The following is a 24,969-nucleotide window of genomic DNA, read 5'->3' on the forward strand; positions in this document are numbered from 1 at the left end:
AAGGTCTTCAGCCTGGGGGTAAGTTCTTAAAACCCCAGCAGCATTGCTTGTGGTACCTGTTGTCCTATGTACATGTATCCTGGGAACTCTGTGCTCTCCCCACCACAATGCTGGTGCCCACTGTAGCCACACTGACAGCACCTGCTGTTGTTGAAGCAAAGGAGTGGAACCTGAGCTTTCTATGTGCCTTACTCACTGCCCCAAACAAAGGGGGCCATGCTACTTGTGCCAGGGCTAAGGGCTGTCCAAGTGGGAGTGGGCACTCTGACTTCAGAAGAAACAGCCTCTTCACTGAGAAAGGAGGCTGCTGGGCATCATTTCCTGATGGCTGTGTATATGCACTGGCCCTTGTATATCACTGCCTCTTGTCACACCTCCATGGGATGCCTCAGTCCTGGCTGAGCAACAAGCTGATGACCAGGATAATGCAGCAGGGATGAATTTATTGAGAGTTCCATGCCCTTTCCTTGCAGGTTTTCTGGAAAATGAGATGGAAGACAATGTTGAGATAGTCAAAAGAGAAAAGTACCCAGAGACCCCCCTGCCTCGGGAAATGATTGATATGGAGGTACAGAATTTGGAGTGGACCAAGAAGACAAGGGGCTGTGCACAGGGACGTCTGTGTAATGTGCTCAATAGAGCCCTACCTTGCAAGGAAGGATCTGGTAGCTGAGGCTGGCACAGCTCTCCCTGCCTGAGGAGGTGCTCCCCAAGCTGCTGTCTCAGCTGTTAACGCCGGTCCTACTGGCATGTTCCTAAAGGAGCCCACTCTTTTTACCATCCCCTGTGAAACATCTCTCTGGTCCCATATATTAATGGAAAAGTATCATTTTCATAGAATGCCCCCATAATCCTGCAGGAGAGAATAAGAAGGGTTTGGGTGTTTACCTGGAGAGAGCTGATGTTAGAACCAACTTCACTGTGTAAAAATCCCAGGACTGTGTCCTGGTGGGAGTATGGTTGTAATATAGTAATACTGGGGCCTGGCAGAAATGTTTGTGCCTTGCTTTTGGATGTGCAAGGGATGCTTTACTCTAGCCCAGCTAGAAGTTGTTTACTGACAGGGTAATTTAAAAATGCTGCACAGATAGGTGACTAGGAATCAAAATCAGGCTTTCCAAGGGCTTCAGCTTCACAAGCAAGCTGGTTTTTTAGTGTGTTCTTTGGCTCACATCCTCATCTAATTTTTAGCCTATAGCTAATGAACCCAAGCTAATTTTGTAGGTTGCTTTTGTAGCCAGTAGACTGGCAGATAGTCAGCGTGGGGTCTGAGGTGTCCTGTGAGGAAGAACAGAGATACTGAGACGGACTGAGACACTTACACCATGCACCTTCTTACCTGCCTGTGCTTGGGTCAGATACGTCAGAAGAGGACAACACACCCAGTGGGGAATGTTGGCAATGGACACCTGATGTGTTAGCCTTGATGAATATCTGTCAGCAAAAAGCGTTTCTCAAAGTGCTCTTTGAATATTTTTGCATTCTTCCTTGGGAAAAAATCTATTACTTACTGTTAGATATCAGCTTGATAAGGGCAATTGGTTTGCTTCAGAATTTTTCTGGATATGCTTGGACTCTAAACAGGCAGTGCTGGAGAAACTTGAAGCTGAGCTTCTGGAAGCCAACCAGAACCAGCAAACACTGAAGGAGAACTTCCTTGAGCTGACAGAGCTCAAACATCTGCTGAAGAAAACCCAGGACTTCTTTGAGGTGAGAGGCCTCTTTGCTCTTCCAACAGAGATGTGGAAGGTTCCTAACAATTCTGCCATTTCTGTTTGATGTATGTTGCTGTTATTAATTTTCAATCAAAAGCCAGTTGTCTTTACCACAGGCCAGTAAGATATGTTTGCAAAAGTGCCTCAGTCACTTTGGAGTGCTCTGTAAGTCAATGAGACTTAAGAACTTGGCTCCCTGATCTCTGAAAATGCCATTTATGCTTTCCAGTTGCTGAGATACAGTTTACTTTTATTGTTTTTCCTTTGGTCTAAATCTCTATGGAAAGATACCTTTAGGTGAAAAGATGTCAAGAGAAAAATGTGAATATAGTTTTCAAACTGGCAATGCTGAATAGTGTTTTTTAAAAACTAATGTTTTCCAGGCAGAAACCAATCTGCCAGATGATTTCTTCAGTGAGGACACATCTGGACTGCTGGAGCTGAGAAGCACTCCTGCTGCTGCAGCTGCCAAGCTGGGGTGTGTATTAGTCAAGGCCCCCATCTTGGCCAGACGTCCTACCTGTGCTGCATTGGTGTGACACTGGCAGTTTCCTTCAGCTTCTTAGCAGAGGTTGCTCACCAGCCTTTTCAGCGTAGCTGTTTCATGAAGATGAAAGCATAACTGCCCTTAGAAGTTGCCACTAAAACTACAGTCAGGTTATGGGTCAGTGGGACAAATGGACTTTTATTTCCAGGCCACCAATCCAGTGACCCCTTAGTAGGTATTGGCTGAAAATTGTTGTCTTACTGCTCCTTACTTGTGACTCTTGGACTCGGACATCTGGAAACCCCAGGAATGGATGTCTAATGACAGCAAAAAGACATGGGATTGCACTGGGCTTTGCCAGCAACAGAAAGATGCACTGAGAGTGAGAGTTAGAGGAGTGGAAACACCGCTCTGTGTATTGCTGATGGTAGTTTGGTGGACAGTGTAGACTCAAACATCTTTGCCTTGTATCTGAATTAGGTAGGTGTGGTGGAACTCACTGCTGTTCTTCTGGGCTGGTGTTTTTAGCTGCTCATAAAGCTAGTCTTGAAATCCTGTTCAACTCCATTATTAGCAGAGATTATGCCTGTAAGGGGCTTGCCCTGGTGGGTTTGCACCAACATGTCATGCTGCACTTCAGAGGTGCAGTCTGATGCTTTCTGGGAAAAGGAAAACAGGAGAGAGTTAAGATAAACCACTACTTCGAAATTTCTCTCCTGCCTCTGTCATTCAGGCACTCTCTGTTCATGTTAGTGAAGCATCTCTCCATTCCTCCATTTCCAGCCAGAATTATCTCTTTGCCTTTACCTAATGACCTAGGAAAGATTTTTTTTTTTAAGGAAAGAACAGTAGGATGAAGTCAGTAGACTGAGGTAAAAGCCAGTCTTGAGGAAGTAAGTTTCTCCTAGAAGTGCCTACAGCAGCAGCAGAGCTCTGTCAGTCACGGACTAGAAAACAAGAAATTGTAAAATCATGTGTGTTACTAAGGTCCTAAAAGGCTTAGGATGGGCTTGCAATTTATTCATCTTGTAACTCTGCTCAGATTCACAGCAGGGGTAATAAGGAGGGAAAGGATGATACCCTTTGAGCGTTTGCTGTGGCGAGCCTGCAGGGGAAACATCTACCTGAGGTACACCGAAATGGACACCCCCATGGAGGACCCTGTGACAGTAGGTACCAACCTGGTTTTGCTCCACTCTGCCCTGCATGCATGCCTGTGACCTTCACAAACTAACCTGGTGCCCTGGCCATGCTGCAGCACCAGCTGGCTCTCCAGAGCTGGGTGTCTGAAGGCAGCCTGTAGAAGAAAGGTGGGAAATTCTGAGGATGGGAGACATTTCTTTGACATAGCTTTCCACTTTTGCTGCTATTGAGGTGGTTTGTTTTTAATCCTGCCTGATTAAGGTGCACACTGGGCCTGGCAGGGCAGGTCCATTATGAGGACCACCGTGGAGATGGACTGTGGCTGTCCTCCCCTGGTGCTGGCAATGGAGAGTTAACTCCCCTTGGTGTCTCTGGGGTGAGGCCTGTGCCTCAGTGGAATTCCAGTCCTCTACCTTTCTGTACACATTGCTCCTTCCCCCATAATCCAGAGCTGCAGCCCATGCCTGGTCCCTGAAGTAGCATCCAGGGAAAACATCGCTGATGGAAGATTAGGGCTGGGGGTAAAGAACAAAACCACCAACTTTTCTGCCCAGGACTCTGAGTGCATTAAATTCTGCTTGAATTTGTTGCAGAGAGAAGAGGTGAAGAAGAATGTGTTCATTATCTTTTACCAAGGAGAGCAGCTTAAACAAAAAATCAAGAAGATTTGTGACGGGTAAGGCAGGCTTGTGAGCAGCCCACAGTGACTCCAATGGAGGTGTTTACCTGGCAGCCCAGGCTGGCTGAACTTGCAACTAGAGTTTAGATCTCCAGCTGCCAGTTGACACCAACCTCCCTTCTGCTTCTCAGCTCTTCTGCCCCTGATCATGAAAGATATCCATCACCCTGGCACTGGGAAACTGAGATCCTAAATTTTACAAAGTATCTTATAGCTCTTGGGAGCTGCAGTTGCTGGGTTTTTAACTTGGGACCTCTGAAAGGGGACTGTTCTTTAAGAAGTCCTCAGCACTCTTCCCTGAAAATTAGGGGCCCTAACTTGGGGACTGGGAACATGGTAGTCCCCAATTTGCTCCCAAGCATGCCTGCATTTCTTCATAAAAAGATGATTCTATAGTTTATTCAACCCTTTCCCAAGGCCTTTGAGCAGTATCTGTGTAATCAGAGACAGAGCCCAGGAGAGAATTGAAAGCTTCATACAACCTGACTTGTTTCCACTCTGTTAAGCATCTTGAAAAGATAATTCAGGTTGAATATTTTGTTACTCTTTCATAACTCTGCTGACTGAGGGACTTTGTTGCAGTGGAAATCAGATTTGATGAGAGGATCTGTCTGCCATCACCAAACTCATTTCAGGTATAGCCCCTTGGCCAAGTGGGGCCAGCCAAGCTCCTGCAGGCTGTGGAAGGTCACAGGGAAGGGGTGTGCAATTGCTCTTCCCTGACATCCACACTCAAGGCAGACCTTTCCTTACATCTTGCCTTTAGTCAGAAAAAAACCCAGATCTTTTATCCAGCTGGAAGAACTGGCTTCAATCCCATGTGGTGACAGAAACCTCAGGAATATTACCAATTCCTTCATTAGAAATGGGGCCCTCCAAGGTACCTTCTACAGGCAGTGGAGGGCAGTGCTCACCCCGGGAGCAATTCAGCACTCCTGAGGTGGACATCTGTCTATAAAGCATTCAGGAACAGCTGAGGGAAGACTCCCAGCTCTCAGTCACTGATTTCTGATCCTGAACCTCAGAATGGAGGGAGTTCTGCCATAGCCACTGTGCAGGATCAGTTCTGTTCTGCCAGTGGTCTTTGAGTTTTCAGCGAGTCTCGTTCTCTTTCTGGATTACAATTTCCTGCATTTTGTAGAACCATAGAATGGTCTGGGGTTGGAAGGGACCCTAAAAGTCATCTAGTTCCAACTCCCCTGCCATGGGCAGGGACACCTCCATTAGACCAGGTTGCTCAGAGCCCCATTCAGACTGGTCTTGAACACTTCAGGGCAGGGCAGCCACAACTTCTCTGGGCAACCTGTTCTAGTGCCTCACTGCCCTCACAGCAAAGAATTTCTTCTTAATATCTAGTATAAACCTGCTCTCTTTCAGCTTAAAGCATTATTCCTTGTTCTATCACTACATGCCCTTGTAAAAAGTCCCTCTCCATCTTTATTGTGGGCCTCTTTAGGTACTGGAAAGCTGTGATAAGGGCTCCTCAGAGCCTTCTCTTCTCCCGGTTGAACAGCTGAAATTCTCTCAGCCTTTCCTCACCAGAATGGTACTCCATCCCTCTGATCGTCTTCATAGCTCTCCTCTGGATTCACTCCAGCAGGCCCACCTCCTCCTTATGTCCCATTTCTTTGCCTGCTTTTTAGATGCTGTTCAGTATCCGTCTCCTCTTCTGCACTCATGTTGCTGGTGGTGAAGCTTCTCATTGCATTTGCCCGTCTGCCAATAGCCTTGCAAATCACCTGGCCATATATTTAGAGCTGGCTGGGGTTGCCTACAGAGTGCTGCAGGTGCTTCATTTTGGATGATTATTTTTTTCCCCTGCAGCATTTTAAACTCCCTGCAGTCAAAAGCCCAAGAATTTTTTTCTGAGGTGGGACAGACAAGCAATGCAATGTCTGTCTGCATTTTCATTATTGATTGACCCTAAAATCATCCAAACCATAGGCACAACCTTCTGCAGTCGAGTGCAGCTGGGAGCAAGGGCTGGAAATGTGAGCAGATCCCTGCAGGAGGTTTGTGACTTGATCAGTTTTTTAGGGTCTAGTGTTGAGGGTGTGATAGCAGGTCCACAGAAAGGAACTTAAACTGGTTTCTCTCAGTCTTCTGTAACTGAAGGAAAACATACCTGCCAGAGACAAATTCATAGGATACCCTTTGCAGTTCTACTGCACTGGGTTGTGTTTGTTGCCAGATAATTAGGCTACACTTGAAATCATCCTTTAGGTTCCTTCTTCCTTTCAAATTTTTTTCTTGCTAATATGCACACACATAAGGATTTCTTTTTGCTGAGTGGCAGGTTTCTAAATGCATTAATCCCTTGACTCTCCTTGTTGAGCTCTGTGGGCCATCAGCTGTTCCTGGTACCCAGACCAAGACTCTTTGGTCTGGTCCATCTTTAAGGCAGGGTTAAATATACCTAATGCAGATGGCAGTGTCATTCCAGCCCCAGCAGGACATTTCTGCTTAGCACTAAGTCATCATTCATGACAAGTAAATATCCTGCAAAAATCATGGGACTGGTCTAAGCCAGTCTCCTGCAAGGCAGGCTAAGATTTGTTTGCAGAGCTGTGTGCCTCAGGTTACGCTTGTAGTCCCTGCTTGACTCTAATTGGTAACATTAGTCTGCCAATTTCATGAGTATTAAGTCTGTGCACAAATTTATTAGTGAGAGATGTAGAGGGAGCAGAGAGGAGGAAAATGTAAGAATTTTTCTCTTCCTCCTTTTCTTGCGGCAGCCTCAGTGCTAATGTGAATACTAAACTGGGTTTATCAATGTAAGGATTCCCTGCTGAATTCTCCTGGAGCTTTCAGAAATGTCTGTGCCATTAGGGCAAAGCTGATATTCAGTATGCAAAATGGCTGTTAAAAGATCAAAGCAGCACTGCTGCAATAACGTTATTGGGAATGGGGGAACTGTACAGCATGGAGGAACAAGCTTTCAAGTTTGATTAAAAATCCTTATTAAAGATGAACTAAGAGCTGTGAAGAATAAGAAGATGGAAATAATTAGGTGGGGTGAATAACCTTTGGAAATGAATATCAGGTGTTGAGTGAGGAGAAATTCAATTCTGGAAAGGGAAGTTTAGCTGAGGAGCACGTGCTGTCATTACACACAGCTCTGGGCTGATCTCTAGGAAACTGCAGCATGTTTTGTTCAATTTGCAACTGTCCTCATGTGTGTGTGTGCTGGAACAGATTTTGGAGCAGGTAGTAAAATATCCTGTGCTTAGACAAAGCCAGAATATGCAGCTTATCTGTACACAGAGCCTGCACATTTTTGTCTCTTAAGCAGAGATAGACCCCTATGACACTGTTACATCTCTTTTCAATTCGTCTCACGTGCAGAAAGGGAGCCCTTCAGCAACCCTAACTCATTGTGGCTCTGTTACAGGATGGTGCAAACATGTTGCCTTAGGTGGGCAGGAGATCCCCACTCTGTGAAGAGGAGGGATCTCTTCCTGCAGGTCTGTTGAGCAATATGGAAGTGGCAGGACTGCTATAAGCACTGGATATCAGTGAACAAACCAAAGAGGAAAAAAAGGAGGGATCTCTGCTGTTTTAGTTACTGCGGCACCTCAGCGCAGTTCAGGCTTGCAGGTGCAGAGCCTTGCAGCAGCACACCCTGTGACCTGCAAGGTCCTAGGGAATCAATCTCCTTGTGCCTGCTGCTGTGCAGGAAGTGTGCTCTGGGTTTTGCAGGCAGGACAGGTAGCTGTACACTTTTCAGAGAGACATGCAACTAATTTCTAATTGGCTGTACTGGGGTCATATAGTGGCTGTTTGACACTGCAGTGTGCTGCACTAGAGCAAGCACCGTCACACAAGGATGACTTGTACTAGAGAAGGTCCTGTTGCATCCTATAGATGAAGCAGTACAACACCTGCACAGAGCTAAGACCTTCACTCACACATTGGGATCCCACATTAGTCCTTGTTATACCACGCTAAGCACACCCACTGAATCTCCCAAACAGAACCTTGGGGGTAAGCTTATAAAAACATTTCTACTAGCCTGGTACATCTAAGCTGGCAGATACCACTATCACATGTTTAAAAACCTTTAGCCACATCTTTCTTTTGTTCCTAAGCTGTCTAGCCAAACTTGTGGAGCAGAAGCCAAGAACCAGCTATCCTCCTTCTGAAGGAAGCTATCCTGAAAATAGTATTTTTCGTTGTATGTTTGCTTGTTTTACAGGGTTAATTACTTACGCAGCCTGCCCACACAAAGGGCGTTTGCTTGCAGTGCAGCAGTAGCTCAGCTGATGCCTTCTCCCAGTGCCTGTGAGAGGGTAGTGCACAGACAGGGACATGGTATTTTTCCAGGCTCAGTGCAAGAGGGACATCTGTTGGCTATCGTGTTAGCAGGGCTGCCTTTGCCAGGGAGGGTTTTTGTTGAGTCTCTTTGCAGTTTAAGCAGCTTTTGGGCATAAGGGAGGTGCCTACCTGTTAGTACTGACCCCTGTAAGGTATCAGCTACTATGTGTCACCTGGGACAGGGAGGGGTTTTCTCACCTAGAACAGGTGAAGGGATCCTTACTCTCATGAAGTGATAAATGTACCTTTTTGGACCTTGCTGTGAGACCAGACACAACTATGTAGCATGTAAGAAAAGTGTACTACTGCATCAGGAATGAAGTCCAGTTCCCCTGATGTGGAGCTGAGAAGAGTACAGAGGAAGAAAATTCAGTCAAACAAATGTTTCTCACTTCTCTCTTACTGAGGCTAGATTTCGTGCCACAGTCTATCCCTGTCCAGAGTCTGCCACCGAGCGCCGAGAAATGCTTGATGGAGTCAACACAAGGATCGAGGATTTAAACACAGTAAGTGGCAGTGGATTCACTGAGGACTGAACCCTGCAAGTGGGGCCTGCCCAGATGTTTGTCCTGTCTGAAAGCCAGGCTTGTTTTGGGCTGGCTGTGCAGAGCTGGCCAGGGGCTGGGGTTGAAGCCACCAGCCCATGAGTGGTGCCCCTGCAGTTGCAGAGGCCAGTGCTTGTACTCTGCTCTGCCCATTTACACCCACCAGGAGCTGCTGGAGGAGAGCATCCTGCATGAGGGACTCAAAAAGTACTTGCTGCTGTTTGCCATGCAAAGGCCAGAGATTTAGACCCTATGGTATTGAGGCTAAAGGGTGGAGTATAAGATCATCAGGAGGCTACGGGTATTGTAACAAAACTGCATGTTGACCAAAATGGTTTAATCTAGCTTTTAGAACTTGGTTTGCCCTTAGCAGCTTCAGTCACAACTTCAGTACAACTATGCAAGGCTCAGAGAAGACTCTAAAGATTTCTTTTATATTTAAATTAGTTTTTCTTAACTGAGGAAATCTTGGGGTCCTTGTCACACTAGAAGTGGAAAGCCAAGACCGCTGTTACAGAATACAAATCTCCAACCTCTTTACTACAACATTCACTGTGGGTCTGAAACCTACAAGTTCAGTTGCTTTGGATGCTCAGTAGCTTGTATATTCATGTACTGTATCATGACTTCACACCTTTTGGAGGGACTCCTGTATAAGTATTGTCACACATGACAGTCAGTGAGTCCCGAGGCAGGAGGGAATGGGCACCTTGTTTCCCTGAGGTGACCCATCTGGCAGTTGGCATCCTGCTGCCACCCCCTGTGGATGCCTGTGACTACCAAGCCTGCACACAAGTCTGCTTCCAAGCTGACTTTCACTCCTGAACATCGTGGGCAGCCAGACTTCTTCAGCACCTGCAGACCACACAGGTTATCTTCCTAACACATTATCTCCTTCGTTCACTTGTGCAGCAGCACTGTAGTGGCCACATGATGCATGGAGGTCCCAGCGCCATGTGCTGTAGCTATAGCTGATGAGTGTGATATGCCCCAAGTTCGTGGCATAGAGCTGCCAACATGAGATGGCAGGATGGGAGTGTGTGGTGAGATGTGGCCAGTCTGTTAGCAACTGGATAAGGAGCCAATCCCACAGCTCAATGACTCCTAGTGGTCTTCTCTACAATTACAGTGACTCAAGACCATGCAGGAAGAGTCCTTAGTGAGCAGAACTGTGCACCTGGTGTTGAGTGCTCCTGTGTCCAGACCTGCACACATGCCCTCCACGATACCCTGCTCTTCCATACAAATTGTGCCCTTTCTGTAACCCTCTTCCACTTACCTTCTCCAATGAAGTACTGAATAGATCATGCCCTCTGTGCTTCCCTATATCGAGTGCCCCCTGTGCTGTGCTTACAGGTGATAACACAAACCGAGTCCCACCGCCAACGTCTGCTGTATGAGGCAGCAGCCAACTTATGGTCCTGGGGGATCAAAGTTAAGAAAATCAAGGCTATCTACCACATCCTGAATTGCTGCAACATTGATGTCACCCAGCAGTGTGTCATTGCAGAGATCTGGTTCCCAGTGGCTGATGCTGACCGCATAAAAAGAGCTCTCCATCAAGGAATGGTAAGAGACCAACAATATGGGTCCTTGAAGCTCTTATCCAAATTGTTTATATATTAAACATACGCTCAAACTTGTCTGTTACCATAATGTGGGGCTCCCTTTTCTGTTTTAAATTGAGCTTACATGATTGCTTGGACTCAGGGAGTTTAAGGTCAGCATTAAATCTTAGTAGGTTTTTGACTGGTCCATGAGCCAGGAGTACTGGCATCTTTCCCTGAACAAATCGATAATACAGAAAATAGAAAGGTCTGGATATTAGAAAAAGGATTGAGATATAAAACTCCTGAGCCCAGAATTCATGTTGCTGCCTGTGCAAGCTCGGACACAGATTGTGGTGTTGTGGGACCAAGTTTTCTCTCCTGGCCACTCTGACTGTGCCTGCCCTTGTCACCGGTTTTGCAGGAGCGCAGTGGCTCTACAATTGCCCCTATCCTTACTGCCATACACACCAGGATGGCACCGCCCACCTTCAACAGGACCAACAAGTTCACAGCTGGATTTCAGAACATTGTGGATGCATATGGTGTGGGCAACTACAGGGAGATGAACCCAGGTGAGAAACATTCGACTATCTGCACCTCACTTGCATGAGGCAAAGTTAAGCCTTTGAGCTCTGTCACCATCTTAAAATACATACTCTTTGCTGATTAAGAAAACTGAACCATACTGGAACTTTTTGCTGCATAGGCATGTGTTTTCTAAGGCAAAGAATTTGGCTATTGGTCTCAATGAATGATTGTGATGGGAATAATGAACTATACAAATACAGGATGGGAAAAAAATGGTGAGGTAGCAGCTCTGAGGGAAAGAACCAAGCTCATAAGACAAATGTAAGTTGAACTCACTGTGTTGAGGGAAAAAGGCCAAAAGGACCTGATAAAATTATGCGACAATGGTATAGAATCTCAGAGAGACCACTGAGAATTAACAGAAACCTAGAAATTGGAGATGATGGAAAAGGGTCAGATTAACTCAGATGGTTGAGGCTGAGCAGATTGAGAAACATGGTAGTAAACGTCAAGTATGTCATTCCATTGCAAAACAGAATGCAGTTGTCTACACATGGTGATTATTATGATGAGACAAGAAACAAAGGATAGAACTGCAAGGAAGATACAGGATATACAACTGGACAATTTTTCTGATGGTAAAGCTGGTTGTACACTAGATCTGAGTTCCTGGTGAGTAGGGGAGGGATCAAGGAGGCCTTTAAGGGCAGCAGCTGTAAGGAATGGCCATGATGGGCTAGACTGCTTCTCTGCTGAGACCTTTTTGTTTAGAAGGAGCTGAGCTTTTCATCCTTTGCTTCCTGCAGCTCCATACACTATCATTACTTTCCCCTTCTTGTTTGCGGTGATGTTTGGGGATTGCGGCCATGGTGCTGTCATGCTGGGCTTCGCGCTCTGGATGGTCATTAATGAGAAGAGCCTTCTGGCCCAGAAAAGCACTAATGAGGTAAGTAGCAGGGAGCCGATGCACCCTATAGGCATAGGTAAAAGCTCATCAGCCCCATTTGATAAAGGGGACATCCAGCCTCCCAAAGGCTGAGTGAATATCCTTTGAAGATACTCATGAGGTAGAGACTTGGCAAATAATTCTGCCTACTTATACACAGAGACCTGGATGGACCTAAAGGACTCGAAGTTTCCCATTAATAATTGTATATACATAGAGTAGTGCAATTGTGTCTCCTGTTGGATGAGGCACACCGTTTGATGGACCTGTGGGTACTTTGGTCACTGGCACTGCCTTCTCCCCCTGCAGATCTGGAACACCTTTTTCAGTGGGCGCTACCTGATCCTGCTCATGGGAATATTCTCCATGTATACTGGCTTCATCTACAATGACTGCTTCTCCAAATCATTCAACTTCTTTGGTTCTTCCTGGCATATCATCCCCATGTTTAAAAATAACACTTGGAAGTAAGTGGCTAAATGTAGGAAAGAAGTGAAAATACACCCAATGGAGCACGTAGGCTTGGAAAGAAAGACTGCCTGTGTGAGGAAGGGAGGAACTCCCTGCTGTGGATGCAGTCATGAATGAATCAGTGGTTTTGTCTGACACACACACACACAGATGAACTCACTATTGAAATGGAAATGTAGAGTCCCTGGGAACACGCCTGTTTGTTCAGGCACTGATGTGCATAAAGATCTGCAGGTGTCCAGGATTGATGTGTAGAGAATTATCAGTGTGATGTAGACTGTCATTGTGTGGGGCTCATTTACACACACATGTGCACACAAGTGAAGGACAACAGGTCACAGAAAGGCTGGAGCTGGATACAGATACCATGTGGTTGTCCTCAGCATGTCTCACAAAAATATACCATAGGCTTAGATGAAGAGATTAAGCTGCAAAGGTCGTTTCCCTTTTCTCTTGTAGTAAGGATGTGCTTCTAGACAATACAGTGCTGCAGTTGGATCCAGCAGTCCCAGGAGTCTACTCTGGAAATCCATATCCATTTGGAATAGATCCGGTAATTAAATTAAATTGCTCCAAGATAATTTGTATTTCAATCCTTTCTACATATCAGGTGCATCAGGAGCTCCCTGCACTCTCTCCTGAAGCCATGTTTTTTACTCCTTGCTCCTTGCCTGTTCTTTACATAGTTGTTGTGGTTTAACCCCAGCCAAGCCCCAGGCAGCTGCTCACTCACTCCCCCACCAGTCAGACTGGGAAGAGAATTGGGAAGGGAAAAGCTCAAAAACTCATGTGCTGAGATAAAGACAGTTTAATAGGGAAAGCAAAAGACATGCACAACAAGCAAAGCAAAACAAGGAAATAATTTACTGCTTCCCATGGACAGGCAGGTGTTCATCCATCTCCAGGAGAGTAGGGCCCCATCACATGTAACAGTTACTTGGGAAGACAAACACCATCAGTTCAAACATCTCCCCCCTTCCTCCTTCTTCCCCTCAGCTTTATATACTGAGCATGATGCTGTATGGTATGGAATATCCCTTTGGTCACTTTGGGTCCCCTGTCTCAGCTGTGTCTCCTCCCAACTTCCCATGCACTCCCAACTTTCTTGCCAGCTCAGCAGTATGAAAAGCAGGAAAGGCCATGGCTCTGTGTAAGCATTGCTCAGCAATAACACAAACATCTATATTATCAAGCCTGGGTTCAGCACAAATCCAAAACACAGCATCATACTAGTCATGGTGAGGGAAATGAACTCTACCCAAATAAAAACCCAGCATGTTCCACCCCTTATTCCATACCATTTACATCATGTTCAGGTCCCAAGCTATTCAATACACCTTCACTAACCATCGCCCTCTTCCCATTCAGCAGTCCTTCTGATGCTTTTCTTTAGCAATTAAGGATATACATTGCTGACAGTTTTGCACAGGCAGCAGCAAAATGGTAAGAAGGAAGGAACTCTGATTCAGCTGGATGGTGGTCTTGTTCTGCAGTCTCCACTTCATCACCAGTCTACTGGACTCAGTTTCCTTACTTGATTACTTAAACCATTCCAGAGACACCTCACTACTTTGAATGCAAAGCCCCAATTTTAATGCAGTCTATTTATTATATGAGGTGTGGAGTAAATGCCAGTATTAGTTTGTTTATCCACATTTTCTCTGTGTCCTATTTCCCTTTTTCTTGTGGTTCTGTGTTTATGATGTATTGAAATGCAGTTGTTAATGCCATGCTTTCCTCTTTCAAACTTCCTATTAGCCAACTAACCCCTGTTCCCTACTGAATGCACTCTCATTTCATTTGGTCACACAAAGAAACATTGGTTTCCCCTGATTTTCAGAGACATTGATCTTTTAGTAAGTTTTTTATAAACTCAGCTCTAAAGCTCTGCTCAGGATGTAGGCAGTCTAGTTCAGGAAGCCACATCAGAAGAAGCTGAGTTTTCTGTTTGTTAACCTGACACATCCCTAATTTAGGTTAACTTAGACTACCTCTTCCAGCCTGGCTTCTCTCTGCTCAAGAAGCTGGGACCCCTGGCTTGGAAGGAAGAATGGCTGAACAAATGCTGGCAGGAAAGGGGTGGACTGGAATCATCAGCTCCCATGTGTCCCTCTGTTAAAACTATCCATGTCATTAGTCCAGAAGGATGAATGGCTCTTTGCATTTTGCAAGTCCTGGTGGGACTACAGTCTATCTTGTAAAAAAAGAGTCACCCTGAGATGAAGAAGCCATGCAGGGTCTTCTGTAGCCATAGAAGAGGCAAAATATGTTGGAAAAAGGTTCATAAGCTATTATTTCATCTTCCAAATAATCCTGTTGTTCTCCTTTCTGTTGAGGTACTATACTTAGATTTTGAAAAGTGGTATCTACTTACTGTCTCTGAGGACATAAGACTTTGGGGTCTAGAAAATTTTAGAAGAAAGGAAGAACAACCCTGAAGCTCTGTGGGGCAGCACTGAGAAGTAATGTATGGTTACTTTCCTAAATAACTGAATAGCTAGTGCAGAGAGGCAGGTGATAAGCTGATCTCTACAGACAGAGTTGGAAAGAGCACTTTTTTTGCCCATGTTGAAAGTGATCTGCTCTCAGTACTTCTCTGGTGAAGGTGGAACAAATTTCTGTAGCAGCAGGAGGGATCTTCTCATGCCTTTCCACCTTTGCTAAAGATGATGACTCAGCCTGGGGACAAGCAGTGACACAGAGAGGTTCTGTTACCAGCCTTTGCACTGTTTTTTGGAGGACTGAAGCAAACTCATAGAATAATTTTAAATTCCTGTTATTTCCTCTATTAAACAAGGCTATACTTTATACCTTTTAGATGAAAAGCTTGGCAGAGTGAAAAGTATTATAAAGAACATATAGATTTCCATTCCTTGCTATCTTCTTACAAGAACTGCTAAGAGTAAATTGATGGTGTCAAAGCACCAGCTTCTGCAAGTCTGTTTCTGATCAAACACCTGAAAATCTTGTTCTCTCTCTTTCTCTGTTCCTGTCTCCAAAGATCTGGAATGTTGCATCAAACAAGCTGACTTTCCTGAACTCCTACAAAATGAAGATGTCGGTTGTCATAGGGATTGTGCACATGATTTTTGGGGTGATACTCAGTCTCTTCAACCACATGTAAGTTTGTTTCACCAAGCCTGTTGCTGCAGCACACAAGTCCTCATCACTAACTCAGTGTCCTTCATTCAAAGAAAGCCTCATATCTTGGACCAATGACTTGAACTGTCCCATGCATTGACTGACTCACACCATGGTTGGTGTACAGTGCTAAGTCCAAAGGAGAGCCATTACACTGCAGAGGTTTTCTCGAATAAACTGTCTTTTTAACTTTCTTATATTCTTGATTCTGCAGAAATACTGAAGTAAACTGAGTTAAAAATGCGTAACAACTTTCACTATTGACAATTTTGCTCTCAAAAGACAAGCTCTTCTGGTCTAAACCAAAGCACTGAAATCTTTCTGAGTACGTGTGTGTGAGTTTCACCTGGCTTAGTGGGCCTTTGGTCAGGAGCTGTGGCTGTGCATGTCTATACCTCTGCCTCTGAACTTTGCAACAACAACAAAAAAAATGATGACAGAGTGGAGGGGCTGACACTTGTCTTGAGAGACTCTCCAAAGCTGAAATGAGGTGGTGACCTTCAAGGACAAAGTGTTTGCAGGTGACAGAGAGGACTGCCCCAACAAAACTGATACTACACCTGCTTCTGACCTTCCTCAGGGTATAATATTTAATTAGCTATTTTTTGAAAATGGCTCTTATTTCAATGTAGTAATCTTTTGAGGTGTTGAGATACTGGTAGGTCAAATCTGAAGAGAATCAATACAACAAAGCCTTGGTATTTAAACAATGGCTTTCACTGATAAAGCCTGTAATTATGGACTTCTTTGGCTAGTGACAGTTGTATATCTATTAGGTAATTTTGCAAAGACTAAATAGTATACAGTACTGCCATACTTGGGTGCAAACTTGTATTAATACTTAGTGTATTAATTGTAGTTATCTTTCTTGATTCTTTCCAGCTACTTCAGAAAATATATAAACATTATCCTTCAATTCATTCCAGAGATGATTTTTATTATCTCACTTTTTGGCTACCTGGTCTTCATGATTATTTTCAAATGGTGTCATTTTGATGTCCACTCATCCCAGAGTGCACCGAGCATCCTCATCCACTTTATCAACATGTTTCTCTTTAACTATAGTGACACTTCAAATGCTCCATTGTATCTGCATCAGGTATGGATCAAGCAGCTTGAATCCACTGTAGATGGTTTTGTATTTGCAGTGGAGAGTTTGTTGTGGAGAGTGGGCATAAGGATATGGGGAACAGGCTCAGAATCTCAATCACAAGTGCCAGTCATAGAAGTGAATTTTATTCTTCTGGTATTTGTGTTGGCCTTGCAGAAGGTAGAACAGAGAAGTTATTAATCAGTGATGCAGAGAAAACCTCATTCTTAGTGCCATCCTTACAAGAATAATGATGCAATTGAAGACAGCTTGGGTGAAAGAAGGAAAGAAGGGTGATTAGAGATGCAAAGCTGAGTATTGCAGATTTGTTATCCTGAAGTCTGGTCGCAGTGCTAGAGACATCTCCCTTCCTTCATAGTTTCTTACTTTTTCTTTGGAAAACTTGAATACTTTAAATTTTGCATAAAAAAATAGAAATAGCTAGAGGATTTTATGACAGCTTTTTGTCAGAAATGTCTCCTTCAGAGTGTTCACGTTAAAGAAAGAAAAGAAAAGAAAAAGTTAAAAAATTTCTTCTAAGAGAAAACGTCTCTATTTATTTGGTCAGAACATGTAATTATTTTTTCTTAATTGCTTTTACATCAGCAACATCAAAGCATCTTCAAGAAAATGCAGCATCCATTCATGTTTGTGCACCTATCTGTATACAGTTGCACACTCTGGCACTTCAGTAGAGAGCCCGTCAGTTCCAAGTAATTGTGTTAAAGCTTCAGGGGAAAATTTGGGAAAACACAGTTTTCCCAGCTTTCAAAAAGTCGTTGGATAACATTTTGCTTTGTAAAAACCCAAAGTTTTCCCAAGATGGCAATTTTTTTCTCATGTTCCTATCCCCTTGCCCCACAAGTAACAGTCTGTGCCATCCACCTGGGTCATCTGAATGCAGTATGGTATGAGGTGATTGAAGATCTGAGCCAGCTTTTAAAAAGTGCAAAAGTTGTAGTTAAGAGTTTTCTTCGTTAGTTTTGTTGTCTTTTTTTTTCTTAATTACAAATAGTCATGTTAGGAGAGCAGTAAGGGTGCCACACTGCACTGTATGAACACTTCATGTTGTAGGGACAAGGTGTTTCCAAGTCTAAGCTATGGGGAGTCAATTCCCTTCTGGAACTGAAAATCTAGAGCAAATCAGAGCAAGACTGGAATGACTTGGCTCTTACTGCAGCATTTCTACACTGATCAAAGCAAAGCAGACTGACTGGCTCCCACAAGATTTTGGACATTCCCTTGGGACACTGGACAGCGGGATTCAAGTCAGTAACATTCATCTCCAAGTCTCCAACCCTCCTTACCTGGAAGTGCTTTCTGGACCCCTAAGCAGTATACATTTATTTTCATGTCCTTGAAAGCAAGGGATGCACAAACAAACAGGGAGTTAAACTGTTGTATAAAAAAAATACTATTTTATGGATTCAGATTTCTAATCATAAATGTAGTTGGCTAAAGAAAGTAAAGTAACCTTTTGCTCTTGTTCTTGTTTTGTCTCTTAGAAAGAAGTGCAGAGTTTCTTGGTCATATTTGCTCTAATTGCTGTTCCCTGGATGCTTCTAATTAAACCTTTCGTTCTCCGAGCCAACCACCAGAAAGCACAGCGCATGGTAAGGGATGAGGATCAGTCAAGGGTGATTCAGTAGAGTGAAGGTAAAGATGAGGAGACAGACCCCCAAAACTGTTTGCAGTGATCTAATTCTGCTCTTCTCTGATCTCAGACTTTTCCTGACTAATTCAAAGTGGGCTTTATGCCACATATGCCAAGGGCATGTGTATGGATACATCTGAGCCCTCTAAACTGGAATCACAGAATGGTTAAGTTTGGAAAGGAACACTGGAGGTCATCTAGTCCAACCTCCCTGCTCAAACAGGGTGCCCTAGAACTTGTTACTCAGGATTGTGTCCAGACAGCCTTTGAATATCTCCAGAGAAGGAAACATATCCCTGGAAGCGGATCTTTGATCACAAGGCCCTATTTGTTAAGCTGACATCAAGCTCTTCCACATGTCATATCCAAAACCAAAGAAAGTTTAGAAAGATTGAAGTTCTGATAAAGCCAAGACAGGGCAAAGACCTTGGTTGTCAGTCCACTATCACCAGTAACCACCAGTTAGCTACTCTGTAGAAATGGAGCATCTCTGACAGTCCTGGCATTGGAGAGCTCAACAGGCTTGATTTAAAAGCTGTTGCCTGTTTTCCGGCAGTGCTTTCTTCCCTAAGTGATTGCCTTCACATTAACAGAACCCTCCTTCCCATGGGCTCTGTGGTTTGCCCAGATCTCCAGCACATAATGTGGCAGCTGCAGTTTCCCAGTTGTTCATTAAGTCTTTCCTTTATTACACTAATAGGACTTTACTTGTCTGTCAAGATTTACTTCTCTTTATAGTCAGAGTTAGTGCCTGGAGTACCTTTTATAGGGCACAGATGTTTCCATTTGAAGAAAGAGAGGCTGGTTCTGCTGCTTGACCTTTTCTGACCCAGTCACTTCTGACCTATAACTGAAAGCCAGGTCCCAGGAGACCTTTGCAGCCCTGCCTCTATGCTGTAATTTCTTATTTTGTCATTCTCCTGGGATTTGGATGAAAGTTTGACATGGCTGACTCCATCTCCTGCTTCTATGCTAGCAACATCTGACAGGTTTTCTCCCCCTCCTATTGTGCCCCCATATTTCTATTCCTAGTTTTCATATGTTAGCTGTCTGATCACATCTTACATTTCCCTAGATTTATATGTTTGCAGCAAAGTCTGTTTTCTACACTGACATTCAGGGAAAGCAAAGATAAAGTGGGTGTGACAGTGATTACTGCTGCAATAGGTGTCCTGGGTTGAGCTGGCAAAACGCCAGCTGTCCAGGACAGAGTCAAGAGGGTTCCTCTTCCCCCCAACCAGCCAAGGGAAAAAAGAAGAGGGAGAGGAAAAAAAAACCCTCAAAGCAGGTTTATGCTGAAACTAACTACATGTATTTATACTGAAAAGAGAAAATTAAGAGGAAACTACAATATAACACACACTTACACAAGTTACATATATATAACAAGGAATAACTTCCCACTCCCCAATTAATACAAAGCAAAGTCTATTACAGTAGATCTGTAAGTACTCTAAGAGACACATAGCAAGAAACAGAAAGAGTAACAACAGAAATGTTTCTACTTCCCTGAATGCAAACAAAATGCAAGCAGAGGCAGCAAGTGTAGGAGCAAGGCCTGCTCCAAGACAAAAGCTGGATCACGTCCGGCTTGTACCTCGGCCATGGCAGAACTGACTAAGCCACTCCCACACACTGGATTTTACACCCTTTGAGATGATGTAGTACGGTATGGAATACAATATTATTGGCTGGAAGAAGTCAGCTGTGAGCTAGCTCAACCCAGCTCAAGTCATCTGACAATTTCAGGCTTAATCTGAACTTTAAAGCCTAACTTCTTGGCCTACTTGGCTAAACCCATAAGAATAGGAAACAATATGTCGTCATGAGACCTTTCCCATGAAATATGCTGGAAGCTATAAAGAGTGACAGGGCAGAACCTGGGAGAGGTCATGAGGTCCATATTTGGTTATGATGTATAACAGGACTGTTATAGTCATATGATGTAGGGCTGTTAGGCTGTGCTGTCATTTCTGGAGTGACACTCAGATCAGGTCATTTAGGCCTCTAGAAAATCTCTATAAGAAATAATTAGAGAGAAAAATGGGTTGCCATGAGGTTTTTGTCAATTTAAAGTCAAGCAAGGTATTTGGATTTTATTTCTATCTGGATCCAAGGAACTGTGTGACTTTTATCAAGTCACGTGATCCTTTCAGGCTTTGTTGCTCTTTCCCTTGATTATAATTCCTTTGATTTGTGCCCGTCTTACTGAGCATCATCAGCTTTAATGTGCCTCAATTCTCTCATTTGCCAAAAGCAGTGAATCTTCTTGTGGTGGGGACAAAGAGACTGGAAACAAACTACAAAACAGTTGGAATCACTGGAAACTGTTCTAGGATGGAAAACATTTAGGTATTATTAGCCATTCAATGTGAATATTCAGTTTCTGTTGTCCATGATGACTATTGTTGAACTTGTCTTCATGTTGATGATATAATCCTGTCATGAGGTTACTGAGGGAATTCTCTGCCATGGACTTCTTCATTTTAGTATCAGTCTGTAGCATCACACAAAAGACTTACTGCAATTTTTTTCTGAAAGATCCATTCTCAAGCTATCTCAGGAAACCCTGGAGGTGAAAATGAGGTAGATGTCCCAGAGACCAATCACTCCAACCAAGCTTCCCAGGGAGACCACAGTGGTGGCCATGAAGGACATGAGGGTGATGATGAAGAGGTAAGAAAATTTGGGCAGAAAATTAACCAGACAGACAATAGTAGATGACACAAAGTGAAGCAGAAGACTTATTCACAATTGCCAGCCCTTCGTCTTAAATACAAGCCAACACACGCTGTTGCAATACTTTGTGTTTCCAAAGAGAATAAGGTTTAAATTTTCAATGAATTAATTCCTCTAAATTTTTCCTCTGGTTTTGCTTGGTGGTGACAGGTATTACAAACCTCAAGCTTTTGCAAATCTCAAGCTTTTGTTTTCTCAGAGGTGGTTATTTCACTTCCTCATTGCACCCAGAGAAGGTCAACCCTTCCCCAAGAGTCAGTGAGTCTTCCTTCCTTTATTTTGCAAAGGAGAATTTAAAGTTGGCAGTCACAAATGTTGACTAGGGAGAAGTCTTCATTAGGCAGACATTGTCAAGAGCTCCTGCAGTAGGCAGCAACCCAGGAAAAAGTGATGGAAGTGTTCTGGCAGTTTGGATTATCAAAAGTATCAAGTGTGGATATCGCTGGCTGTTCCCAGTCACAGGGAATCTTCACTGATTTGCTTACTCATGATTATAAGATACACTTATTCAGTGATATTTCCCAAAATGTATATGCCCATAAGCAGATAGTCTGAAAGCCACTATATAATCTAAGGATTTATGTCTCTATCAGAAATACAAAGATTGTTTAGCAATTGGATTGACATTTAAAGATTTGAAATTGTAAGAGTGGAATATGAGCTTTTTTTCACTAGAATTGTGTTTCTCCAGGGAGATTGTATGGGAAGATCATACAGAATTGACACTTTCCAGAGCAGTCACTTTACCTGGGAAATAATTTTGTGTTGCTCAGGACAAGGAAAAGGAAGGAGCATGAAGAGCATTTGGTGGAGTGTTGCTCTGTTATCCAGGAAGCCCTGGACTAAGAACTAATAAAATGTGTTTGGTTTTATGTTGTTTCAGTTTAATTTTGGAGACATATTTGTCCACCAAGCTATCCACACCATTGAGTACTGCCTTGGCTGCATCTCCAACACAGCATCCTACCTGCGGCTCTGGGCGCTGAGCTTGGCCCATGCACGTGAGTGATCATCTGCCTGTTAGTCCCCTCACCAGCAGCTCCGTGCTGATCACTGCTTCTGCTGGTGTTCAATTTTCCTGCAAATTTCTTCATGAAATCCAAGTTCTTCTTGTGGATATTTGTGTCTGAGATGTTTTGCTTCAGGTTAGGTCAGTCCAAATGTTTGACAGTGGCCACCTCTGTTTTCAGGGATGATCCCTGGCAGTTATGTATGAGGCAGCTCCTGACTGCACTGGCTGGCTGGGGCCCCTTTCCCATACTGCTCTGTATCCACCCCTCTGGAATAGTCCTCGTGGTGTGTGGCACAGTGGGCAGTGCAGTCCCTGGAGGTAAAGGCAGTATGGGAGCCATAGTTTCTTTTCCCAAGAGGCACTCGCTATATCCTCAGGGTATGCAGACAAATATGAAAATTACTTGAAATAGTTATTTTGATTTTGTTCAGCAAACTAGAATGAAAAGATCTAGTTCAAGAGCTTCTGGAATTTGTCATTTTCACTGGGATTTTTCCCAGCAACATTCAATGGAACTTTATATTCCATGAGAAATGTTCAGCATTGCAATGTCTTTTGTCTTGATTTATGATAAAAACAAATGCTCAAATACTAAAAACTGCCTCAGGCTGGAACTTCAGATTTTCAATGTCTGTAATTTTTCTGAAATGTTTTTTATTAATATTGCTGTACTGCCTCTGAGTAGGAGTTGCACCTGCCCTAAAGAATTGAGCACACAAAAAATGAAAACAAAAATGAGAGGGCTTGTGGTGTGGTGTGCCATTGATTGCCAAGGGTGAGCTCAGAAATTAGCTGAGTAGGAGCTGAGTGGAAGCTGATACACATTAGCTTTGCATGGAGGACAGACATCTAAATTAAATAAAATAAACCTACTAAAAAGCAGTCCTATGTATTCTGCCCGGAGAACAACCATATTCCTTTGCAGCATTACAAAATGACGTTGACAAGATTTTCTTTTTCTCCTGAGGGCAGCAGTTGGAAGGGATCCCTGGGAGTCTGAACTGGTGGCTGGAGCATCCAGATGTAGAAGAGCTGGGCTAAATTCTTGCCTTGCCTGTATCACAAGAGGAAAATTTCTCAGTTCTGAATCTATCCTGTGTGACTTGAGTAGTTAAGTTAGGAATACATTATTGAGCTGAGAGTACACATCACACTGCTGTGAATGTTGATATAAATCTGTGCAGGAAAAAATCAACTCTAAAAGCAGGCAAGAAACCGAAACACTAATATATCCTGCCTTGGGTAGGACCAGCCAGTTGTCTTCTTTTTTTACCCCACCACAGCTTCTCCATGACACCCTAAGAGAAGTGGTTTGGAGAACAAATGGGAAAAACATATCTCCTGTGAGTCTTGGCTAGCTCCTAATCTACACATGTATTGACTATGTCAATCAATCATGTTCACTGGGATTTAGCAGCAGCCAGTCCTAGAAGGCTGCACATACTGCCTACCTGCCATGTAAAGAAGTGCAAATGAAACTGATGACTGTATCATGACAGGCTAACAGCAGTCTTGGTAGCGTGCTTCCAGGGACTTGTGATGCAAAGTCAAGCCAAAACAGCACCATCAGCTTCTGACCCAGTGAAGAGGAGCAATGGAAAACAATCTGCATTGACTTTCCATCCCTGGTCATCATGGAGAGTCAGGGCGGCCACATATAAATACTGCCATGTCTATTTTACTGTTGTTGCCGTAAAAGCCTGTAAAAAAGACTCCGAGCCAAGTTTTGTAGGAGATAAGATAAAGGGCAGGCACTTTAATGAGCAACCCCACTCATCCAGGAACACATAGATGCACGTGTATGCAAGCTCTAAGTTCTATAGCTTTTATAATATAATCTATGCAATCACTACTGTCTACATGTCCAGTTCCACCTCTGTCCCCTCCCAGTTCCCACCCCTGTTGAATTGGGGCTGGGGTCGTTGGGACCCTCTGTCTTCATCCACTTCCTCTTCTTCAGCACACAAAGGTTCTTTGGACGCTCTCCAGGCCTTTGGGTCACACTGCTCCATGTTTATGTTCTCTCTGATATTCTTTAATCTGGTACCTTGAGAAAGAGACTAAATAGCTGGCAGATCTTAGCTGCCTGTTCTGGAGCAGGGGTAGAGATAGAAGGACTTTATACTATAAGCTGCTAAATATTAATTCACTAAAATCTACAGTGTTACATTTACTGTGTTCCTAAAATCTACAAAATATGAAAATTGAAAAATGAAAAAACCCTTTCGGCATCACTGTCATGTGCATTTTATGCTAGCCCAATTCATCTAACTGGGAAAAATTGGTGAGCTGACAGACTGCATGCTTTGTCTGTTTACAGCTGTTTCTCAGCACTGTTTTCCCTTTGTTTGCTTCTGCAGAACTGTCAGAGGTCCTTTGGACCATGGTGATGCACAACGGGTTCAGCAGCAGTGGCTGGGCGGGCCTCATCGTCATCTTCATCATCTTTGCAGCATTTGCAGTGCTGACAGTGGCCATCCTGCTGGTCATGGAGGGGCTCTCAGCCTTCCTGCATGCCTTGCGTCTGCACTGGTAGGTGGTGTGGTCTTCTGGAGCTTTTCTTGGTCTTCTGGAGTTTTACTGTGTCCACATCAGTCAGTGATAACATGCTGTACTGGTACCTGTGCATTAGAACATCAGTTGCTTTTTGGTGAGTGAGGGGAGGGAGACTCTTCCAAAGGGAGGTAAGAGGTCCCTGCTCTGAGCAACCTGCTTGTCCTCCTGTGCCTGTGCCGGTTGTGAGCATGTGAAGCAAGTGGCAACCTGCAGTTCTGTCCAAGTAAACATGCAGAGCCACTGTGGCCACTTTGACCTGTGTGTCAAGGTCCAAAGGCACCACAGCCACACTGCTGGCTGTGTATCCCACCTGAGGTTACCATCAAACAAGACAGCTGGCGACTGCCTAGGGCAGCAAGAGCTCAGTCAGTGGTGCAAAACCTGATGAAAACCTGGGTC

General features: G+C 44.0%; 1 protein-coding gene across 3 annotated transcripts in view; it reads left to right on the forward strand.

Annotated features, from left to right (window-relative positions):
* ATP6V0A4 (ATPase H+ transporting V0 subunit a4) overlaps positions 1–24,969 on the forward strand; it is a 32,034-nt gene that overhangs the window by 3,363 nt on the left and 3,702 nt on the right. For all 3 annotated transcript variants that reach the window (XM_071551101.1, XM_071551103.1, XM_071551104.1), the window contains exons 4-20: positions 474–568; positions 1,585–1,710; positions 2,099–2,193; positions 3,245–3,371; positions 3,939–4,021; positions 8,751–8,844; positions 10,240–10,452; positions 10,855–11,005; positions 11,768–11,907; positions 12,217–12,374; positions 12,838–12,931; positions 15,380–15,498; positions 16,402–16,618; positions 18,115–18,222; positions 20,805–20,939; positions 21,886–22,003; positions 24,375–24,546. In XM_071551101.1, the coding sequence (XP_071407202.1) occupies positions 474–568; positions 1,585–1,710; positions 2,099–2,193; positions 3,245–3,371; positions 3,939–4,021; positions 8,751–8,844; positions 10,240–10,452; positions 10,855–11,005; positions 11,768–11,907; positions 12,217–12,374; positions 12,838–12,931; positions 15,380–15,498; positions 16,402–16,618; positions 18,115–18,222; positions 20,805–20,939; positions 21,886–22,003; positions 24,375–24,546 (2,245 nt within the window). The remainder of the gene's footprint in view (positions 1–473; positions 569–1,584; positions 1,711–2,098; positions 2,194–3,244; positions 3,372–3,938; positions 4,022–8,750; positions 8,845–10,239; positions 10,453–10,854; positions 11,006–11,767; positions 11,908–12,216; positions 12,375–12,837; positions 12,932–15,379; positions 15,499–16,401; positions 16,619–18,114; positions 18,223–20,804; positions 20,940–21,885; positions 22,004–24,374; positions 24,547–24,969) is intronic.

The sequence above is a fragment of the Pithys albifrons genome, chromosome 3 (genome assembly GCF_047495875.1).
Source record: "Pithys albifrons albifrons isolate INPA30051 chromosome 3, PitAlb_v1, whole genome shotgun sequence".
Lineage (NCBI taxonomy): Eukaryota > Metazoa > Chordata > Aves > Passeriformes > Thamnophilidae > Pithys > Pithys albifrons.